The 19,527-nt window shown below is 40.5% G+C and overlaps 1 protein-coding gene across 1 annotated transcript in view; it reads left to right on the top strand.

Annotated features, from left to right (window-relative positions):
• The first annotated feature begins 674 nt into the window (after nucleotides 1-674).
• The window catches only part of kif1b (kinesin family member 1B), a 57,876-nt gene continuing 39,023 nt past the window's right edge, over nucleotides 675-19,527 (top strand). Inside the window, 5 exon segments of the mRNA XM_029435471.1 lie at nucleotides 675-946; nucleotides 2,180-2,333; nucleotides 18,177-18,253; nucleotides 18,394-18,573; nucleotides 19,198-19,266. Coding sequence (XP_029291331.1) covers nucleotides 2,228-2,333; nucleotides 18,177-18,253; nucleotides 18,394-18,573; nucleotides 19,198-19,266 — 432 coding nt within the window. The 5' untranslated portion in view covers nucleotides 675-946; nucleotides 2,180-2,227.

Consider the following 19,527-nt stretch of genomic DNA (forward strand, 5'->3'; position numbering starts at 1 on the left):
CCAAATGCATAAGCTTAGTCATTCCCCTACTGTAATTGTTATAAACTAATGGATTAAACTTGGCAACTGTCCCGATTTTATTGGAAATGTTTAAACATTGTGTATAATTAAGGGTAAACTGGAGCAGTTTTGCAGCTGTTCACATTTGTTGCACAACATGACCAACTTAACTGCAAATAAACTATATGTAATATTACCTAAATTAAAGTGAATTGCGTCCAACACAGAAAACTGAGAACATATGTTTGCTGATGTGGTTTTCGTTTAGGCTTTGGTTTTGTGTGTATATGAAGGTAACAGGCCTGCATTTATGTCACTTAAGTGAGCATATACATGTTTTGAATTTAGAATAAGTAGATGTTTAAGAAATATGCAGAAGCAGTTTCTTTTTGACATTGAGATGTGACATGCTCCATTTCTCGCTAGACGGCGCTCTTTGCGGTGACCCTGGGTGTTGCGGTGACAGCGGTGCGGGGAGCGGTGGATAGAAATCCTGCAGTGTGGCGTCACGGCAGGAAAAAAAGAGATCCTGCCCACTCCCTCTCCTCTTCCGATTTCGAAGCATCACCATTGGCTCAATGACACATTAGTCACCGCTCTCTCTTTGTTCATTGGCCCGTTCGGTTGTCAGTCAGCGTGGCCGAGAGGGAGTTGACGTAATCTCTTCGGTAAATCAAGGAAATCTATCAATTCTTCTTTTCGCCTGTGTGCAGATCAGACGTCCGCCTTGTATATCTACTGGAAACTCGTCAAGGAGTCACCGGTTGCAATCACAGATCCTTCCGGCGGAGGATACCGCTATAATGGGTGATTTTCACCTAAGTGGACTTTATAACAGTTTTCGTGTCCGCGGATTTTAATAGAAAACAACACATCTTGACGCACGCTAGCTAACGTTAGTTCTCGCCACTGTCCTATGGTGTTGTCTTGGTGAAAGTCTTCAAACGTGAGTAAAAACGATGGACTAATTTCTTTATTTTTTGTAACGTTTGTAGAGCACGAGGTTGATGTAACAGTGATTTTAGGCAGTTGTTGGTGGCTGGTGAGCAGTTTTAGCTAACGTTTTAGTCCCAGACGTGCGAGGATTGTCTATGGACTGTTGGCTACATAGTCCTGGTTCTGATAACAGTTTAATATTCCTATTTAATTTGCTAATCGTATACTGTTACTTGTTACAAAGCACATTATTTGTCTATGTTTGGACAGTTCCTACCATAGACCGTATCCTTCAGACAGACACCGGAGGTTAGTTAGTTCCGTCTCGTGCCATAGACTGAATTCAAAGCCGTTAACATGTCATGTTTCCACACTAGCTTGCAATAAAATATACATCATAGTTACTGTTTTAAACATTGCACCCGATGTTAAAATCCTGAAACGCTCCCATGCAGGGTACATCAGGAACATTGTGTCGAGTCTGTCCTGCTAAAATAAGCATGCAACTCCTCCCTGCACTATTTCACAACATACAGCATCAGAGGATTAGCCTACTTCCTAACATCGGCGAATTTAATTTAGAAAAAAGAGGAACATTTAAGCTCTTTGCTTGCACAGAATGCATCCTATTACATAGACAGGCCCAGATCACTGCCCTACTGTAGATCACACAAAATAGGGTAGATAGAATTTCATGGGCGTATGCTTTTTAGCAAGTATGGCTGACTGCAAGGACATGGAAAAAACATTGGCAAATGTAGCCACGGGATGTATAGCTTCACTTGACTGTAAACTGAATGAAAAGTTGTGTGTAGAATCATTTTTTTTATATATATACATATATATATATAATGTTGTTTATGCATACCAATTATTACATGTAATTGTCATATTTTGTATTGTCAAAAACTGTATTTTGCTTATGCTGTGGATTTATAAATTAAATGCATTACCTTATGTATCCATTATTTGACTGTTAAATGTCACATATGCTGCTCTTTACAAAATATTAAAGCGCTTCACTGATTTTGGTCGGCCATATTTGTTGTATGCTATTATGACTGGAAATTGGGAGGGGGTGGACTTTCATTGTGTTTGATTTACATTATGTGTAAATAGGTTCTGCATTATTGCATTCTCTCAGTTGATCTTGTTTTAAACCAGAAAGAACTTTCTTAATTTATTTAATATGTTCTTTTTTCATGTCAAATGCAAACATCTTTCTTTCTGTGTTTTCTTTTAGGAGGGATATACAAGGAATCTTACTTGGAGACGGTCCTAAACCGCAAACATGTCGGGGGCGTCTGTAAAAGTTGCCGTTCGAGTTCGGCCCTTCAACTCTAGGGAGACTAGCAAAGACTCAAAATGTATCATTCAAATGCAAGGCAACACTACAAGTAAGTCGCCGACTGGCATGCACACAACCAAACACCATGTCCTGAATCTATGCAGGCATGTCTGCTAAGGGAAGTTTGGTATACCACACGCATGCCCCCACGTGGTCTTCCTTCTTAGCAGAGAACAGCAGAATGAGCAAACTGAATAGTGGAGGGTTGGGGACAAACGGCCTGAAAGAGAATGAAAGGCTTACAGAGTGAAATTCCTCCTCCACTGGAGGGGCCCGCATGCCTTAGGAGTTTCTGTATAAGAAACGCTGAGTTGGTTCATACTGGGAGACCCAGGGGTCGCCACACAGCCTGGCCCACTAATACCTTCAATTCATCAAGGCTCTATCACACAGTTCGTGTTTTAGAAAGGATATGCCTGCTTCTTTGTAGTTTATTATTGTGTTATCTCTTAGTGATTTATAAACAGTTGTAAAGCACTTTAAGAGATGTGTTATAGCCATAAGTTTATCTTTTACGTTATGTGCTTCTCCTTATTTACCTAAACAATTCGCAAAAAAAGGAAGTGGTGCGGTTAAAGTTACCATGCTGACATTAAAGAAAATGTAACTTCATTTCTCATATGTTGCAGTTGTCAGCAGATTTGTATCACCTTTAACAACATATTAATGGGGTCAGTGATTAAGATGGATGTTGTATAGATGCACAGCTTTATATTGATGCTCAGCAGCTTCATGCTTTAGTCATTCTTGGCTTTTACACATGTGACTACAGCAGAGCAAGACCTGTATGCGGGTTGTAGTCTTGTGATCAACCTGCCTACTTGTGACTGAGTCATCATGTACTGTGAAGTGCTAGCTGCATGTCCCATTTTAGCTGGCAGATGAACACACTCTCCCGGACACTAGCATGGAAACATTTTAAAGACCCAGTAACAAGACAGCATGTGACGGCAGAAATCTGTTCTTCCTGCAGGCTCTCTTATTTGCCTCAAGTTTTGTCTGTCAGTCTTACCAGGTTTGTTAGACTAAGCCTTTATGAATCTTCCATAAAATCAAGTGTCCCTACCAGTTATGGATCACTTGCCCTTTATCTCTCACACTTCACCAAGGAGAAGCTTTGTGTCAAATCCTCTACTTTTACTCCATATTCTTGGGTTTTCATTATGCCAATGTCACTCGGAGGTGCTGGAGGGTGACTCGTGGTTTGTAGCAGAGCTGCAGTGGAATATGCAGCGTTTTTGGGGGTTAGTGAGTGCGTGAGCGAGGGAGAGGAGGAGGCTGCAGTACTGCTTACTCTACCTCCTATCACATGGGCAGATTGCAGAACAGAAAGGGAGGCTGGCAGGCGGCCATACTCTCCCTTCATCAGGACTTCATTGCAGATGGTATGCTGAGAATGCTGTCTGAATGGGACGCTGAGAGGTTGAATGGTACCTTGTGGCTCCAACATGCACATGTTCATACATGCAGTTGACATTATTTGACATGCAGTGAAAAGACCTGACCTTTCTTTAGTTGTGGTTCAGCACTTTTTGACTATGACCATCTACCAACGTCAGCCAACTTGCATTTTATTCTAAACTATTTAACATAATTGTTTTTGGGAGGTAGTCAAGGTTTCCATAATGTTTTAATGGATTGGCACACTTATTATGATTTCTTATCATTACAGTATGTATTGGTAAAATGTGGCCTTGTTTGAATTTTATAACGTTTCTCAATAATTGAGCAAAGTAATTCATTTTAATTTTGACAAATGAGTGTTTTCTTTCACACGGTGATATGATTGGTTTTCATTTCTACCAGATGTATAAATTAATACTAGTTAATAGTTTTTAAAATAAAAAACCCCATCCAAAAACAGATGGACTTTCTAAGGCAGTGTCTCTAATACTCAACATCATGTTGTACCAAATGCTCTCTAATAGGTTTGAAAGGTGGTGAAACATGCTTGTAGATTGCTTGCTTTTTACTCAAATTCATATATGTAACAATGGATTCCCATTTTGAAAAAGTTCTCACAGCAGAAAAAAGTACTACAGCATCCATAGAAACGTCAGCATAATTACTAATAGAATCAAGGGTGAGATGGTGCTAGCCTTACAGTGTATGCGGCACCAGTGTATTTCTATTACTTTATGGTCTCTTTGGTGATGGATAACGTCTAAACGAGACTGAGCACTGCGTCACAGACATGGGATGTTATTATGGAGTTACTTGGTTAGCTTGAAGGTGTTTTGGCAGATGTGTGGACGAGGCTGTGACACTCCTCGTATTGTTGTGACTCACTGAAGGGCAAATGTCGCTGTGTGTGTGTGTGTGTCAACAACACGGAGAATGAGAGGGCTTGGGGGCAAGGGCAGGATATTCTCTCTCTCTCCCTCTTTCACCATGCATGGAGGGTTGTCAAGGAAAGGGTGCAGGCAGAGGGGCAGCAAATTGATTATCCAGTGTGCAGGAAATGTGTCCAAGGCCTCTGCAGGCAGGCTGGAAACAAGTAAAGGCCTCTTTCACTAGAAGCTCTTAAACATACCGGAGCTAATATAATTATGAAGGGGTGACGCGATGGGCTGTTGCATTAGTTAGTGTTGCTGCTCCAAATGTTGAATAACGTCAGGACACCCAAAGCCGTCCTTCATTGGGGCTCTGATGTGTTCTCCACATCGGTCTCTGTCTTGTTATGTAACCCATGTGCTATGTTCCCCCTCAGACAGTGAGCAGCCACTCATGAATGTATGGCCAGAGATGGCCCATAGATTTCACACAGTGCACAAGAGAAGCAGATCCTCTGATGTGTTAGGCCATTACATTGACTTTAGTGGAACAACCCTGCGTTCAGATCCATTTCTTTTACGTTATGGGAGATTAATTCCATATCAAAAGATACCAGTCCAGCCTATCTACATTTTCCAGGACTGGATGGATGTTGCACAATATCATCCCCCTGAGCTAAGACTACATTTATTGACAAATTGATAGAACAAACAGAAGGTCACCGTATCAATTAAACTGTCACCTTTCAGATGCAATTTTGCTGAGTGTCCTCTCATTGTGTGCTAAGTGGATGGTGACCTTACAAAAAACCCTACAGGGAGGAATCTGCTCCAGTGTCAGTTACACATCAGAGGAGGCCTTCACCACAGCAGAAATTACTTTGAGCCCATATCGTATGAATGAACTGCGAGGAGAGAGCTGGCAGGACAAACGGGGAGCATGATTTTGGTTGGAGGGATGGTCATCCATCCTGCTGCTGAACCCTGTGCAGACAGGGCTGATTGACCTGATTAGGTCCAGTAATCCGCAGGCTTGCTTCAGGTCGCCACGCCCTGCTGCTGTAATCCCAGTTACCCTTGTAGGTGTACACATGCAGACACACTCTCTCTCAGGGTGTTACATTACTCATCGCCAAACGCTGAGATAGTTTTTGAGAGCGACACACATTTGTCCACATGCACGACATGCACATTCCAGACTGACCTCCTAATGATGAGGGAAGACAGGCAGATGTCTGCGTCTGTGATCCGCTCATGCTGTGTCACAGGAATTTCAGGCCAGAGGCGCAAATGAACGGCGTGCAGCTCTTCAGTGCACCTACCTGTAAACAGAAACAGAGCATGCACAGGCAATTCTTTCCATTTTCTAAACTGTTATTTTGTCTAGCATGTGGGAATTCTGTGAAACTTTGTCATCATCATAACAATAAGACAAAAATCTCATGAGTCAGAGTTGTATATAAGCAGCTATCGCTCTCATTTCATCTGTGGTTGTCTGCTATGCTTGGTAGTCAAGGCAACAGTTTCTTCTTTAATGAATGAATAAAAGCTTCTTCCAGCTTCTTTTTCTTTTTCCTAACATCATTTGCTCTAGTTTACTTTGACTCACGATGCTCTGCCTTTCATCTCTGCCCTGATGGCGCCTTGAGGCAGATATTGTATCTGATTGGGTCTCAGTATTGTTGTATGATGTGGAGGTTTGACCGTTATTGATAGTTGTTAGGTTTGGGGGAAGGTTCATGTACACTGTCGTCATAATATATAAGGTTTTCTTTGATGACTAGATCCTTTTTATTAGAGTTTTGTCTTTGTCTGAAATTGCATAAAGTCAGATTTAAGATTTACAGTTTGCTTTGGTGAAATTCTGTTCATGCAATCATCCCTTCAGTATTGTCTTCAGTACACTGTCTTTACAGTGAGCTGTAAAATCAAATTGCATCATTACGGTTTATATTGCAAACTAAAATGTGGCCTTTCCCACTGGCACTGAATCATTTTCCATTAATAAATAGTTTGAAGTGAATAAGAAACCGCAACGTGGCATTGCATACCGAGGGATGTGTTGAATGCTGGAATGTCCTGAATGTGGAAGATGTCAGAAGTGGAAAGTGATAAATGCCTTCTTTCACTAAATTGTGGTTTTAGATTTAAAGCTGATCAAGCCACTTGTGGTTTTCACTTCACAATTTGTATTGACTCTTCACATCCTATTCAATTTGAAGCTTTTGTTTTCATCTTGTGCATATTTAAACATAAGAGTCTTGACACATCGCCCTCTTTGCTCTAGTGCTGCAATGATTTGTCAAACTGCAAAAGATTTTCTACGTTAGCACGTTGTAACACATTTTAATTATCTTCAATTAGGGCCTTAAAATGTATAGAAACATACTTTTATGCAGATATCAAAGCATCTGGAAACCTCAGACGTATATTATAGGTGACACGCTCACCCTGAGGCTGTGTAACTGTGTTGTCTGTTTCCCCTGTTAACATCATCGGGCCTGAGGATCAGCTACACATCTCTTTTAAACCAAAGGTTTAGTGACCAAAAGCAGTACTTCATGAAAACCTCTGAATCTCATGAGATTTAGTTTGTCACACTACACTGAAAAACAAAATCTCAGCGGATGTGAATGTAGCATAAATAAATTGGGATTTGTAACAACAATAACAAATTAAGTTTGTATCTTTACTTGAATATATCTAGCTTTGAATGAATCTGGATTTGTTCCGAACACAAGAAACTGCATTTCTTCCTCACAAGGTGTTTTTTTATGTAATCCCAGCAAATCTTCTTAGGTACACCCACACAACAAACAATGATCTTGTTTTATTTACTCTGTTACTTAATATAGTGAAGTGGGTTGAGCCATGAGTTGTGCTGGACCACGTTGCCTTGGCACTGGACAAGGCCATTAAAGCCCAAGGTTGCTGGATAAAATGTATATGGCCACAAACTAAACTGTTAAACCAAAAGTAGATTTTGGGTGGAGAAATAATCTCATCCCCCCCCCCCCCCCCCGTCAGTGAATAAGAAACGATTGGGCTTTAGCAGTATCTTACTAGAAACTGGAGGTGTATTCAATTATCCAATCAGCTGTGTGGGGTTTGAATCTTCTCAATTAACTTTATTATTAAACTACACTTTCATAATGAATCTTAAAATCATTGCAAAATGGTCTTGCTTGATCTACATATGAAATCAAGTTAGTTTCTAAGTAGATCAAGCAGAATATGTTTTCTCAGTGTATATGTTTCATGTAGAATATCTTCTGTCGGATCCGTGGCTTTTCTCACATAGCATACTAGCTACAGGGATGAATGTGCAGTAGTCTTTCACTACTCTCATTACATAAATCGTTTGTTTTTAGCCCACTCACTATTCCAGCCTGTGATGGGGTTGAGTGGAAACTGTGGGAGCCTTTAGCAGAAAATGTGGGATATCAGAGGGGAGGATAGGATCGAGCCGACTCGTAGGGGGGGAGGGGTGACTTAAACGCAGCCACAGCAGCAAAGTCGTGCACGAGCACCATTCACGTGTAGGACAGCGTGAGGCAGCATCACATTCAGGCGCACAGCTAAAGATGATGGTGATGCTGATTTCAGTCATATTGATGGAGGTTAAGGAATAGTATTCATGCAGTTGAGTTAAAAGGAAAGAAAAGGCAACTCTATTATTGCATCCGTCACAGTGTTGTCATTGTCTTGTTTGTGCCTACACTGCAAGAAATGTCTGGCTTTTTCATCTTATTATTATTTATTTTTTAATAAAAGTAATCCACCAATAGCATCAGATACATTTGTAAAAGTACAATGCTGTTGTTTCCGGCATTTTCTAGAGGCACATTTATTTGACAAAGACATCCAAGCAGATCAGTCTTAATAGCAGAAAATTAATTGTGATTTCTTGTTTTCAGTAAAATAATTCAATACCTAAATAAAAATGTTGTTCTGGTGATATTATACAACATATTGATGCTCATATGTGGTGTTCCTAGGGGGGCTGTGCTTCGTTTAAATGCTGGCGTCCAGACGACACAAATCCATTAATGTTAGTGATATTACCAGACATGACGAGGTGGAACAATGCTCTGCTGAATTAGTCTGATGAAATGCAGTTCAGGCAAATCCTGAAATGTCTCCCGGCAGCACCCCATCAGTTGAACGGTTATAGAGATTGTCTGTAGAACAAAAGGATCCCCAGCTGATTCTTTAAAGGGGAATTAGGAATGTGCGTATGTGTGTGCACATGTGTCTTTTTTTAGTATATTTGCACAGAATAATAATGAATAAAATAAAGAATGTAGTATAATGTAATGAAAGATATACCTGCACCAGGCGCGTGGTGGATATGGTGCTGTACACTGCCTGAGTTCCTTTTTAGAGCAGGACCCTATGCAACCACTCTATTGAATCCAGCCTCATTCATCCCTGAGTTGGGGATGGTGTGTTTGTTTTAAAGTTATGGTACTTCTGGCTTGCTCCTCTCTAACCTATTCTTTGGTTCATTGCCTAAGTTGGGTGAAATGGCTGGACTTTCCCACATTCAAGAGAGTGAATGAGGTTTTTCTAGTTTTTGTGCCCTGACTGACACGGCTCTCTTTCCAGACTATATTGTTTGGTTTCCTCCCACAGTCTGAGGGCTGAATTCAGAGGCAAACTGGAGAGCTTTGCAGTCACGGCACGGGTAGCTTGGAGGTGCACATAATGTTCACTTTGTATTATTCATGAGTAAGAAGTCGAAGGAGGTTGGCACTATATTAATTTTGAAACCTTAATTAATAAGACTGGAGTCTGTTCTTCGAGCTGGTTGGCTACTGGAATCCTCTGCTCCTCAAAATGGAGCCGTCTCATGCCACTGCTGGAATACATGGAAGCTAATTGAGATCAGCAGTATACACATTAATACATACACGTCTCATACAGATGTACAGTTCCACGCCTCGCTTCCATCTCTCGCTGAGAAAATGCTGGATAAAAGGTGTTAGTCATCTGACACAGCTTGAGGCGTCACTCAGTGATGCGGCTTCTTTTCCCTTTAAAAAAAAAATGAATCTTTCTTAATTTTAAAGATAGGCTTTGAGCACAAAATACGTGCGATTTTCACAGATCCATGTGCCATGATGTCATGGGGCTTATATAAAGCCAGAGAGCATTTAAAGCGAGACTTCGGTCTCTGAGTGGAGGCTAGTTGAGGAAATCCAGGTCACTGCTCTGTAAAATGGGTGCCTGTTGTGAGCAGTGAATGTAAGGGCCTCTGTATTTCCCTTGTCTGCACAGCCTGGCCTGCACGGTTGTCTACACACTGCCTGGATCATATGATGATCTGTATGTTGTTTTGGGACAAATCTGAGACTCTGGTAAATTAGTCCAGAAACAAATATGCAACTGTTTCAAATGAACAGATTATCATTTATAATGTAAATCCAGTGTTCTATAGTGTATTTCTGGTCATGCCTATCACTTCTATATGGATTTAATAATTACAGTTTAGCAAGCAATGGCTAATATTTTGAAAGCTTTCTAGGTCAAGGAACTCATTTCAAAGCCATAGATTTTTGTAATCTGCATCTCTCTCGTGGCAGAGAAGTGTTATTACTGTTCCTATTGTATGCCATCTTAATTATGGGAGTACTATTAAGTCATTGTTGCTATTACCTGTATTGTTGTTAAGCAAAGTTAAGCTGAGAAATAAAAGGTTCCACATTTACAACCTGGATATATGCAGACCTACTTCCCTAAAAGTTGTTTGAAGGTTGACGCAGTACATTAAGAGCTATTTTTACGCTGGAATATGGCAGACACGTCTAAAGCTGTGGAAGTTTTACTATAGTTTTCCATGACACAGAATGTGTTGGGAAAGACCCCTGATCTTTCGAGGCAGCACCTGCGAGAGGATAATATCCTCCTTGGACCCGATCCATGAGGAGCATTGCTTCTTTGAGCTGTGAAAACAGCTGAAACCCCTGATGAAGGATACTGTATCGTTTTGTTAATGTTAACATTGAGGTGCAAACAACACATATGTTTATTAGACACCTTGGTGTTTCCATACACACTAGGCAATAAACTTGATAGCCATTGGTGTGTAATTTGGATATTTAGTGTTATTTCACTGCTGATTTCATGGCAGTTATGTGTGCCTTGTGGGTTTAACCCCCATGCCATCACCTGAGAGGCTGTGTGATATCCCTCTCGCTTTGTTGTAGTTCTGTGTTTGTTTAGCTTCTGAATGGAGTCCTGCTGGCTTAGCATGTTTTCTCTGTCTGGTGGTTTCTAGAAGCTTCTCTTTAGTCTCTGTTATCCTGAACTCAGTGAGACTGCGTGAGCTTCCCATATCAAAAGCACTCGCAGTGTCTGTGGGCAGGGAGCAATGTATAGTTTGGCTACGAGTTTGGCGGAAAGGTTGGGCGGCTGAAATCTGTCCATTCCTTCCTGTCACTGACAGTCTGTCGGCATGCGAAGCACTAGCTGCCATCTGCTGCTGTATAAATAGATAGTAGTCAGAGCTGAAACAGCTGGCACATAGGCCAGGACTGCACCCTTTCCCACTGCTTTCTAACTAGACATGCAACCCCACCTAATGCCATTTTAATGTATTACTGTTCTTTTTGGAAAGGAGTTGATGAAAAGTAAACAAGACTTAAGACAAAGATTCTGAACAAACTCATTTGTGTGTTGACTTTCTGAAGATTTTTGCTAAATGCTATGTTGGCAAGAAAACCCAGTTTTCTTAATTGGGGAAAGAAATGGAGAGAAATAAGATATGTGCAAAATAAGGGTAAACATTCTCTCCCACAAAATTGCTTGTGTTTTCACTGCACTGGAAAAAGAGGAAAGTTACCATCTGCATGTAAAAGTTGACTTATTTATTGCAGTGTAAACGCATACTCTGATTTCCTGCTCAAATCAGATTTCTGCAAACACCTAGTTTCATGAGTGCATGTAAACAGTTAAAATATATCTTTTTATTTTTTTACAACAGTAGTGTGTGTGTGTATATATATATATATATATATATATATATATATATATATATATATATATATATATATATATATATATATATATATATATATATATATATATATATATATATATATATATATATATATATATATATATATATATATATATATATATATATATATATATATATATATATATATATATATATATATATATATAATATATATATATATATATATCTATCTCTTTTAGTCAATACACTTGACTTCCCAACAAAATATTTAAAGTTTATTTTTTCTAAATGTGGCGATCACATGGAGAGGGGGGGTAAGGCGGTTTGAAAAGGGTCATTGTGATAGAGGGGACTGGGCACATAAAGCCTTGTCATAACAGATTACCTAATGTGTTTTGCAGACTCTGTTGTCAATTGCAATACCCTGCATTCAGTGCATTGTTCTGGTGTCTTCCTGTGCTTTTTTTTCCCCCCACCTCCCCTCCCCCAGTAGGAAGAGAAGAATGACGTGATCAGCCTTCTGAGTAGAAACAGTAGATTTGTTAGTAGGAACTCAGTTCCTTCCTTTACTGTTGCACTTCTTACTTTAATGTAGTGGCTCGTCTAATGAAATGACAATGCATGCTCTAATCGATAGTACGTTTTTAATAGCTTGTTTGTCAATGAGTCAATGACTGTGATGTGGATTCTGGAGTGAAGGGTCACATCTCCTGGCTAGACAAACTCATCTGCCTGCCCGGAAAGTTTAGGGATTTCTTTTGGCAGGAGAACTCAACAGAGGAGGAGTATTGAAATCCTGTATAGAATCTTTTTAATTAAAGGCCACAAGGCATCTCTCTGACTAGACGAGAAAGTGCACTGTGTCCAAAGTGGTAATGAAGATACCACATGTGTGTTGCTGTTTTGGAGATGTTGCACGTCCTGTGTTGTGGCTGCGACAAGCTCAGCTGTTTGTCAAATGAGCACAGCCGTGCTCAGACACTACTTTTAGCCCTCAGCTTTGAGCTGCATCCAGTGACAACCCTGTCACCTGTGCTGCAGCCCTGGCAACCAAGCCATCACACACTCTCTTCCAAAGACACTTACTGGATACAATGTGCAGAGTATTTCTGTGGCCACGTCGTCAGAATGTGCCCCATAATGCTCCCTCTTTGAGACTGAACAACCATATTAGCGTTACTGTGGCACTGCTCAAACCATCGGCTCGTGTCAACACATGCTTTGCTTCACCACTCATGCACAAACTGTGACCCAGGTGTGTATTTGTAATGTTCTTTTGGATATACACAGCAGCTTTAGAGCTGTGAATGTATTGATTTCTCTTGACGTGGGGATAGGACATGGGCACACCAAAGGTTAGGCGGTTAGCCAACATGCTGTGTATATATAGAATTCATATGGTCCAGGACTTGCCTGTGTGATGTAATACATTGACAGCTTTCTATACATCCTTATTAATGGTGCCCATTTAGCAAAATATAAACAAAACAAGCTAATTCACCTACTCTTCCATCAAAGCATCATGCCGTGAAGGTGTTGGAGGTGCATTTTTCTGGATTTGCACTTTGAAAGCCATTGACCTACACAAAAAAAGCAACACATTTTGAATTAAACGTTTTTTTGTATTTTTTTTATTAACACATTTTCTTTTGGCATTTTTTTATTTGACAGTGTAGAAATTGGAGGGAAGAGAAAGAGGGAGAGTTACGACATGCAACAAAGGCCCCAAGGGCGCAATCAAACCTGCAAAATTGCTGTTATATGGCATGCACTGTAACCACTCGGCTACCAAGGCCCCCTGAATTAAATGTGGGTGGCTTGTCATCCCAAAAGGTCCTATTATTCTGTGTAGATGGTTTGGGTTGTTTGGGTTGTTTGGGCTGCTAGTGTAACCAACACTTTTATTGGGTGGAAAATCACTGTCTGTAATCCTGTATGAATTAAATGATGTGAATTAGATGAATGAAATGATATTCTTGAGAAGTGAACCGTTGCATCGCACCGCTGCCCATATACACACAGGCCCCCGGGGATGCTATTAAGATTCCTCACTCTGGCTGAAAGAAGCACACATGGTGTTCTGCACAGATATTATTTCTCTGAATGCCTGGCTTCTCAACCCACCCATTTGTTTTCCTTTTTATATTTTACATATGCATATATTTAATGCCCTTATCCGCTTCCTGTCATGGCAGACGGGCATCGATCAGCTCGAACTAACGGCTAGCATGTCCTCAGGGGGTTACTGGAAGGGAGAGGCACGTATGTTCAGCCATTTTAGACCCTGCATATCTGCTAGTATCAGGTGAATGGAGATGGCTTTTAGTCCCCATCTGGTGCTCAGAGACCTCCTAACAACCTAATTACTGAGGGGTATCTTTGCTTTCCTGGCCGGATTATAGGCCCCATGTTGAACACTGGAGCACAAAATGTCTGCCGGCTACAACCAGCTGAGTGATGTTCTTTAGATAGCAGGATGTGGTTAGTTAACTGGTACCCACCCTGCTTTGAAATGGAAAGCTCCTGTGGAGTACCAGCATCGCATCAGTCCTATATTCTGCGGAACAGGAACTGAAATTGCAGCGCTGTGGCATTTTGGAAATGCAAACATTTGAACTGTCATACCACCCGGCAGCTTGTGTCTGTTCCCTGCACAGGGAGTTGTGAAGATTTTTGTATCTTGAGAGAATCATGTCTCCTACATAGTCTCTCCCACGCAGATTTGCATGTCATCCCTTTATGTAATGGAAGTTTAGACTTGTTTGAAGGCCTGATGATGACGTCGCAGGAGTGATGAATAGTCTTTCACGTTGCTCTTTTACTAATAATGTTGAGTTTCTGCCTGCAGACCTTCAGCTTAGTGTTGCCTGGTACGCAGCCAATCAATGCTGTGTCACCAAGAGCAATGACTTCATTTCAAATAATAAAATGTCTTTTGTTCGTCGCTACAATATGTATGTTATCAAATGTTCCACAAAGTATTAAAAAGGTTTTTGTGTAGTGAAAGATGTTTCTGCTATTCCTTATGGAGTCTGACATGATAAGCAGCTTAATGTCTTAGTTACAAATCCTAAAGCTTTTCACACTTTTGCATGTCTCAGGGTTTTCAAAGGATTAGAAACCTGAAATCAGTTTGATAAATAACTAATGAACCTGCATTTTAAGTAATTCTATATAGTTTCCACAGAGCAGTAACGGGGGATGCTCGAGGCGAGAGAAAACGGAACGCAATGTGCCGCATCCTCCCCTTCTGTGCCAAGTTCAGGTTGTTATGGCAACCAGAATCTGGTCCTATACCTGTTGCCATGGCTGAGAAAGACAGTGATGACGTTTATTAGGGAGCAGAGTGAGCCTGCCATTTTAAGTCCGGGATGTGACTCTGGTGGGAATATTTACTATAAATGCAACGCAGAGGAATTCCTCATTGACATGTTTGTGACGATTATACTATCAATACATCGGCGCTCGTATAGATTCTGCTTGTAAGTGGGATACAAGTGTATGAAGTGAACCGGGTGACTGCTATTCGTTTGAGACAAAGTGGGAGAGTCATGCTGGAAGATTATAAAATAGGATATACTCTTACTTTACCTGTAGGGAAATCTTTTCTGGACTCCGTCCTGCAGTTCCACAGAAGATACAATCGTACAACAACACATAGCGTCCATGTAACAGTTTGCACATACACACCCACTGTATAGTTATTTGGCACTCTTGTCTGATGTACTCAATCTCAGGATAAAATTAAACTCTGCCTCAGTCTTCAACATTTAGATGAAACAGTTTTGTGTGGGATGTGTGATGACACAATAGTTGGATATACCTTCAGATTTGATGCGTCATTCTCTAGATGTAAGAAGTGAGCCTGCACACTAGAGCTGCAATCTCGATTAGTCTATCGACAGAAAAATAATTGCCAACTATTTTAAAAATCGATTTATCGTTAAAATAAGTATTAATGCAAAAAGGACAGAAGACATGGAGATTTCCTGCTGTTTTATTATATATTTAACTGAATATCTTTTAGGTTTTGGACTGTAAAAAGAAGGCGTTTAGAGACATAGACAAAACGATCAAAAAATCAGCAGGTTAATCGATAATGAAAATCATCTTTAGTTGGAAACGTATAACGATTGCCAGCCCCATCCTGCATCATTGCCTTTAATACAAACGTTTAGACTCACTCTGATGACGCACTGACAGAACCACATGGGTGAGCTGTTCTGAGAGCAATGGAGTGGGCAATCGTATGAGACATTCATGGCACATCGTGAACATGATTCACCCTTAGGAGTCGAGCAGTCTCACATTAGTTGCTACCATGTAGCTTTGCTGTGTGCTTTGGTGCATATTTACACCAAAACATCCACCCTGGTCTCTGATGAGAGCCCATGACCGTTTCTTGATTTGCTCGAACACAGCTGTGATTCCCAGTAAGGCCAATTTGTCAACGTCAGTCCGCTGGCCTCTCATGGGCATCCCACCGTCTAAATGCCCCACACGTGGCACTGTCTCGTCATCTTTCTGTTTTTACTGCTTTGCTTCATTAACACTGAATCAAGCTGACTCTGAATGACTCTGAATTAGCCTGCCTCTTCATTAATAGCCTCTGTGGAATAGATTGTTCCAAGAAAGGGGAAGAGGGGCACGGGTAACTTAAATCCCCCCTTCGTTACTTCATGCCCTGGCTCAAATTTCCCATTGGAGGCCAGTCAAAGGTGAAATTGGGCTTTATTTAGCCACTTGTCTTGCTGTATCCTCTTCCAGCGCCCAAAATGGAAGCTGCTGCTCTGCCTGTGCACCTTAACCTGTGCGACGATTGTAGGGGGTACAAACAAATGCATTGTTTTTACCTATGCTATGTTGTAGCCACCTAAGGTTTAGTGCAATGGCAGCTGCTATAATCATGACATATTTAGCATGAAGTAGTTAGTGTTCTGGTTTCTGATGACACGCGGTGCTTTTCTGTCAGCATGTGACCTGTGGAGGGTGATATGCAATCCCTGTCTCTCCACATCTCCTGCATTATTGATAAGTGTGCTAAAATCTCCTCAACGCATAAAGCACTCTGCCTGGTACTCCTTGATGCAAAAACCTCTCAAGCACCCTCACGTCGAGGAGCTGGACCTGGCTTTTAATTGCCCATTAGCAAATCTCCGAATTTGCATTAAACAAGAATAAAACAAACTGCTTGTGGACCACACAGGAGATGTGTTTGAAAATAGTGAAAATGCACTAAATACATAGTTTATATTGTTCTTACTAAGACTTTTTTTTGTGCTCAAGTGCCTTGCAACAATCCAAACCGAGCAACAATAAAAACCAGTCAGTCCCTCAAACCCTTTTTTTCAATATCTTCGTCGCTCCCTCCTTTTCACCTGCCCCCTCTGTACTGTTGGTGGAGGTATGTGATTGTCTGAGTGAACTCTTTGCACGGGCCCCCGATGCAAGGCAGCTTTAGTCAATGAAAGTGCATTTGGAACAACTTGGCTACGTTTAAATTTAAATATCCTACAATAATTTTCATAATCTCCTCCTCTCTCTCTCTCTCTCTCCGTCACATATCCTGTGCAGAGTGTGGAAAGCTTGAACACTACCCCCCAGGGGTAACGGCAAGCATGGTTGAGAGGGATGACATGCCATGCATGGCTGTAGATTCTTGTTCATTAAGAAATGTCTGTGTGGCCATAGGGAATGGCTGTGGGTAGTGCAGAAATACTGTGTGTCGTCAAACCTTTTGCCGATACAACAGGTGAAGGTGTTTATAGTGAGAGTAAGCTACATGTATTTATTATTTAAACTCTATATTGTTTGTCTTTTTTTGCTGTGTGCATGCAATGCATTCAGACACTGATTTTAAAGATGGCGTGTTTGGTAAAGGTTGACACAACAGTTGCAGTTCTGAAATGGCTCATAATCCGTCACTGGTTCATTTGAATTTTAGTTCCATATATTACTGTTAGTGAAATGATTGAAGAACAGGATCTTTTGAGACTCACTACCAGGAGAAAAATATGTGAAATAAAGTATGTTAATCAAGAGTCTTTTTTGTGACACAGAAATGAAACATTTTGTGTTTTTTGAGAAGGATCAGACTAAATACAAGATTAATCTCGTTAAATGAGGAATGAAGTTTGGTTAATGTTTGATGTTAAGCAACACCCCCCCCCCCCCCCCCAACTATTCCAAGAGTGAGATAAAGAGAGTTGGCAAGCAAAGATAGTGAATGTGCCAGGACAACAAAACAAAACAAAAAAACCTAAACAGAAACACATTTGATTTGATGCTCTGAACTAGAAATAGAAAAAAATACACATTTATTGGCACATAGGACAACAGGCTTGCAAATTAACCACAAAGCCAAGATACAATGCGTTTCAGTGTTTAGTTGGTCAACGATTCCCCGCCATAATTCAAATGACTGAACATCAGTGACTTTTGCTATATACTATATTGTGGTAGAAGGGATTTAATTAAAATCCTAATCCAGTAATTGAAGAGATGATATGTCGTAAATGAATTAACTTCATTAGACATTAAGATGAAACTGCAAGCACATGGGAGTAGATTTTTCTTTCTTTCATATTCAAATCTGATGTTATCAACCGCCTTACTAATTTTGTTCTTTCCCTCACAGCTATTGTCAACCCCAAAGCCCCAAAGGAACCAGCAAAGACCTTCAGTTTCGATTACTCCTACTGGTCACACACTACGGTGAGTTTGAACATTTGAACAATGAAATTAGCAATAAGAACGCACATTTTGAAGATTGAAATATAATTATACATATACTGGCAATTTGAAATAACACAAGTTTATTGAAAAATGAAGTCCTCTCTCTGTCTTTCCCACAGCCGGAAGACCCCGGCTTTGCTTCACAGAACCTTGTGTACAATGATATTGGCAAGGAAATGCTGGCGCATGCGTTTGAGGGCTACAACGTCTGCATCTTTGCTTATGGCCAGACAGGAGCTGGCAAGTCCTACACCATGATGGGCAGGCAGGAGGAGGGGCAGGAAGGAATCATTCCCATGGTCTGTAATGTTCAGACTGTAGCTTTACCTTTACATTTCTTGTAATGACATAGCTCTTTGTCTCTGCAAATGTGTGCCTGCTTAATATCCTTGTGTCATGTATCTCAGGCTAAAATTGTACATAGTAATCCAGCTTCCTTGAATCCATCCTCCTTTACCCTTGTAGCCACCTCCTGGTTTAGAAAATCTGCAATAGAGAGGGGGACATGGAAAACAATTTTTAGAATTAAATTGACACTTTTTGTCTGATGGACACTATAATGGCACAGGCATGACATTTTATTTTTTAATCATCTAATGTAATGGTCTTTGGATATACCTCTACGCTGATGACACCAAACTCTAGGCCTCCACTACAATGCTATCAAAATCTGTCATCAAAGTTTCCAACTTTGAATTCATTATAGCACTCATACTGTGGATAAAACAAATGTGTTAAGTTGTATCTGCTGATGCTCTCTAGATCTTATGGTGGGATGTTTTTTTGTTAAATGATTTGCTATTTATCCAAATAAGTTGTTTTGTTAGTATCTTATTTATCTGTTGGTCCACAGATCTCTCCTACCTTTTACCTCCCCAAATCCTGTTAATTTGCACTAAACATCTTCTTTCTCTGCCTCTCAGCTCTGTGAAGATCTATTTGAGAAAATCAATGAAGACAACAACAAAGACCAGCTCGCCTACTCGGTAGAGGTGAGTCTCAGACTGCTTTGACATCTATAATCCCTGTTTTCAGCCCCTGCCTCTGACTCTTGGGTTGGCTTGTCTCTATGAACCATTCCTAGCTTTCTCCTAACTGTTTATCTGGTAAAACTCAGACATTAATTACATATTGACTGAACCTTCGAAGATGCTGGGTCACCTTAGCACAGTCCTTCAGATTGTTTAGTTAAATTGTACACTCTTTTTTTTTTTACTCAAACTGGTCTCAGTGGAATAACAATTAAAATATAT

This window comes from Cottoperca gobio, chromosome 7, assembly GCF_900634415.1.
Source record: "Cottoperca gobio chromosome 7, fCotGob3.1, whole genome shotgun sequence".
In the NCBI taxonomy this organism is placed as follows: Eukaryota; Metazoa; Chordata; class Actinopteri; order Perciformes; family Bovichtidae; genus Cottoperca; species Cottoperca gobio.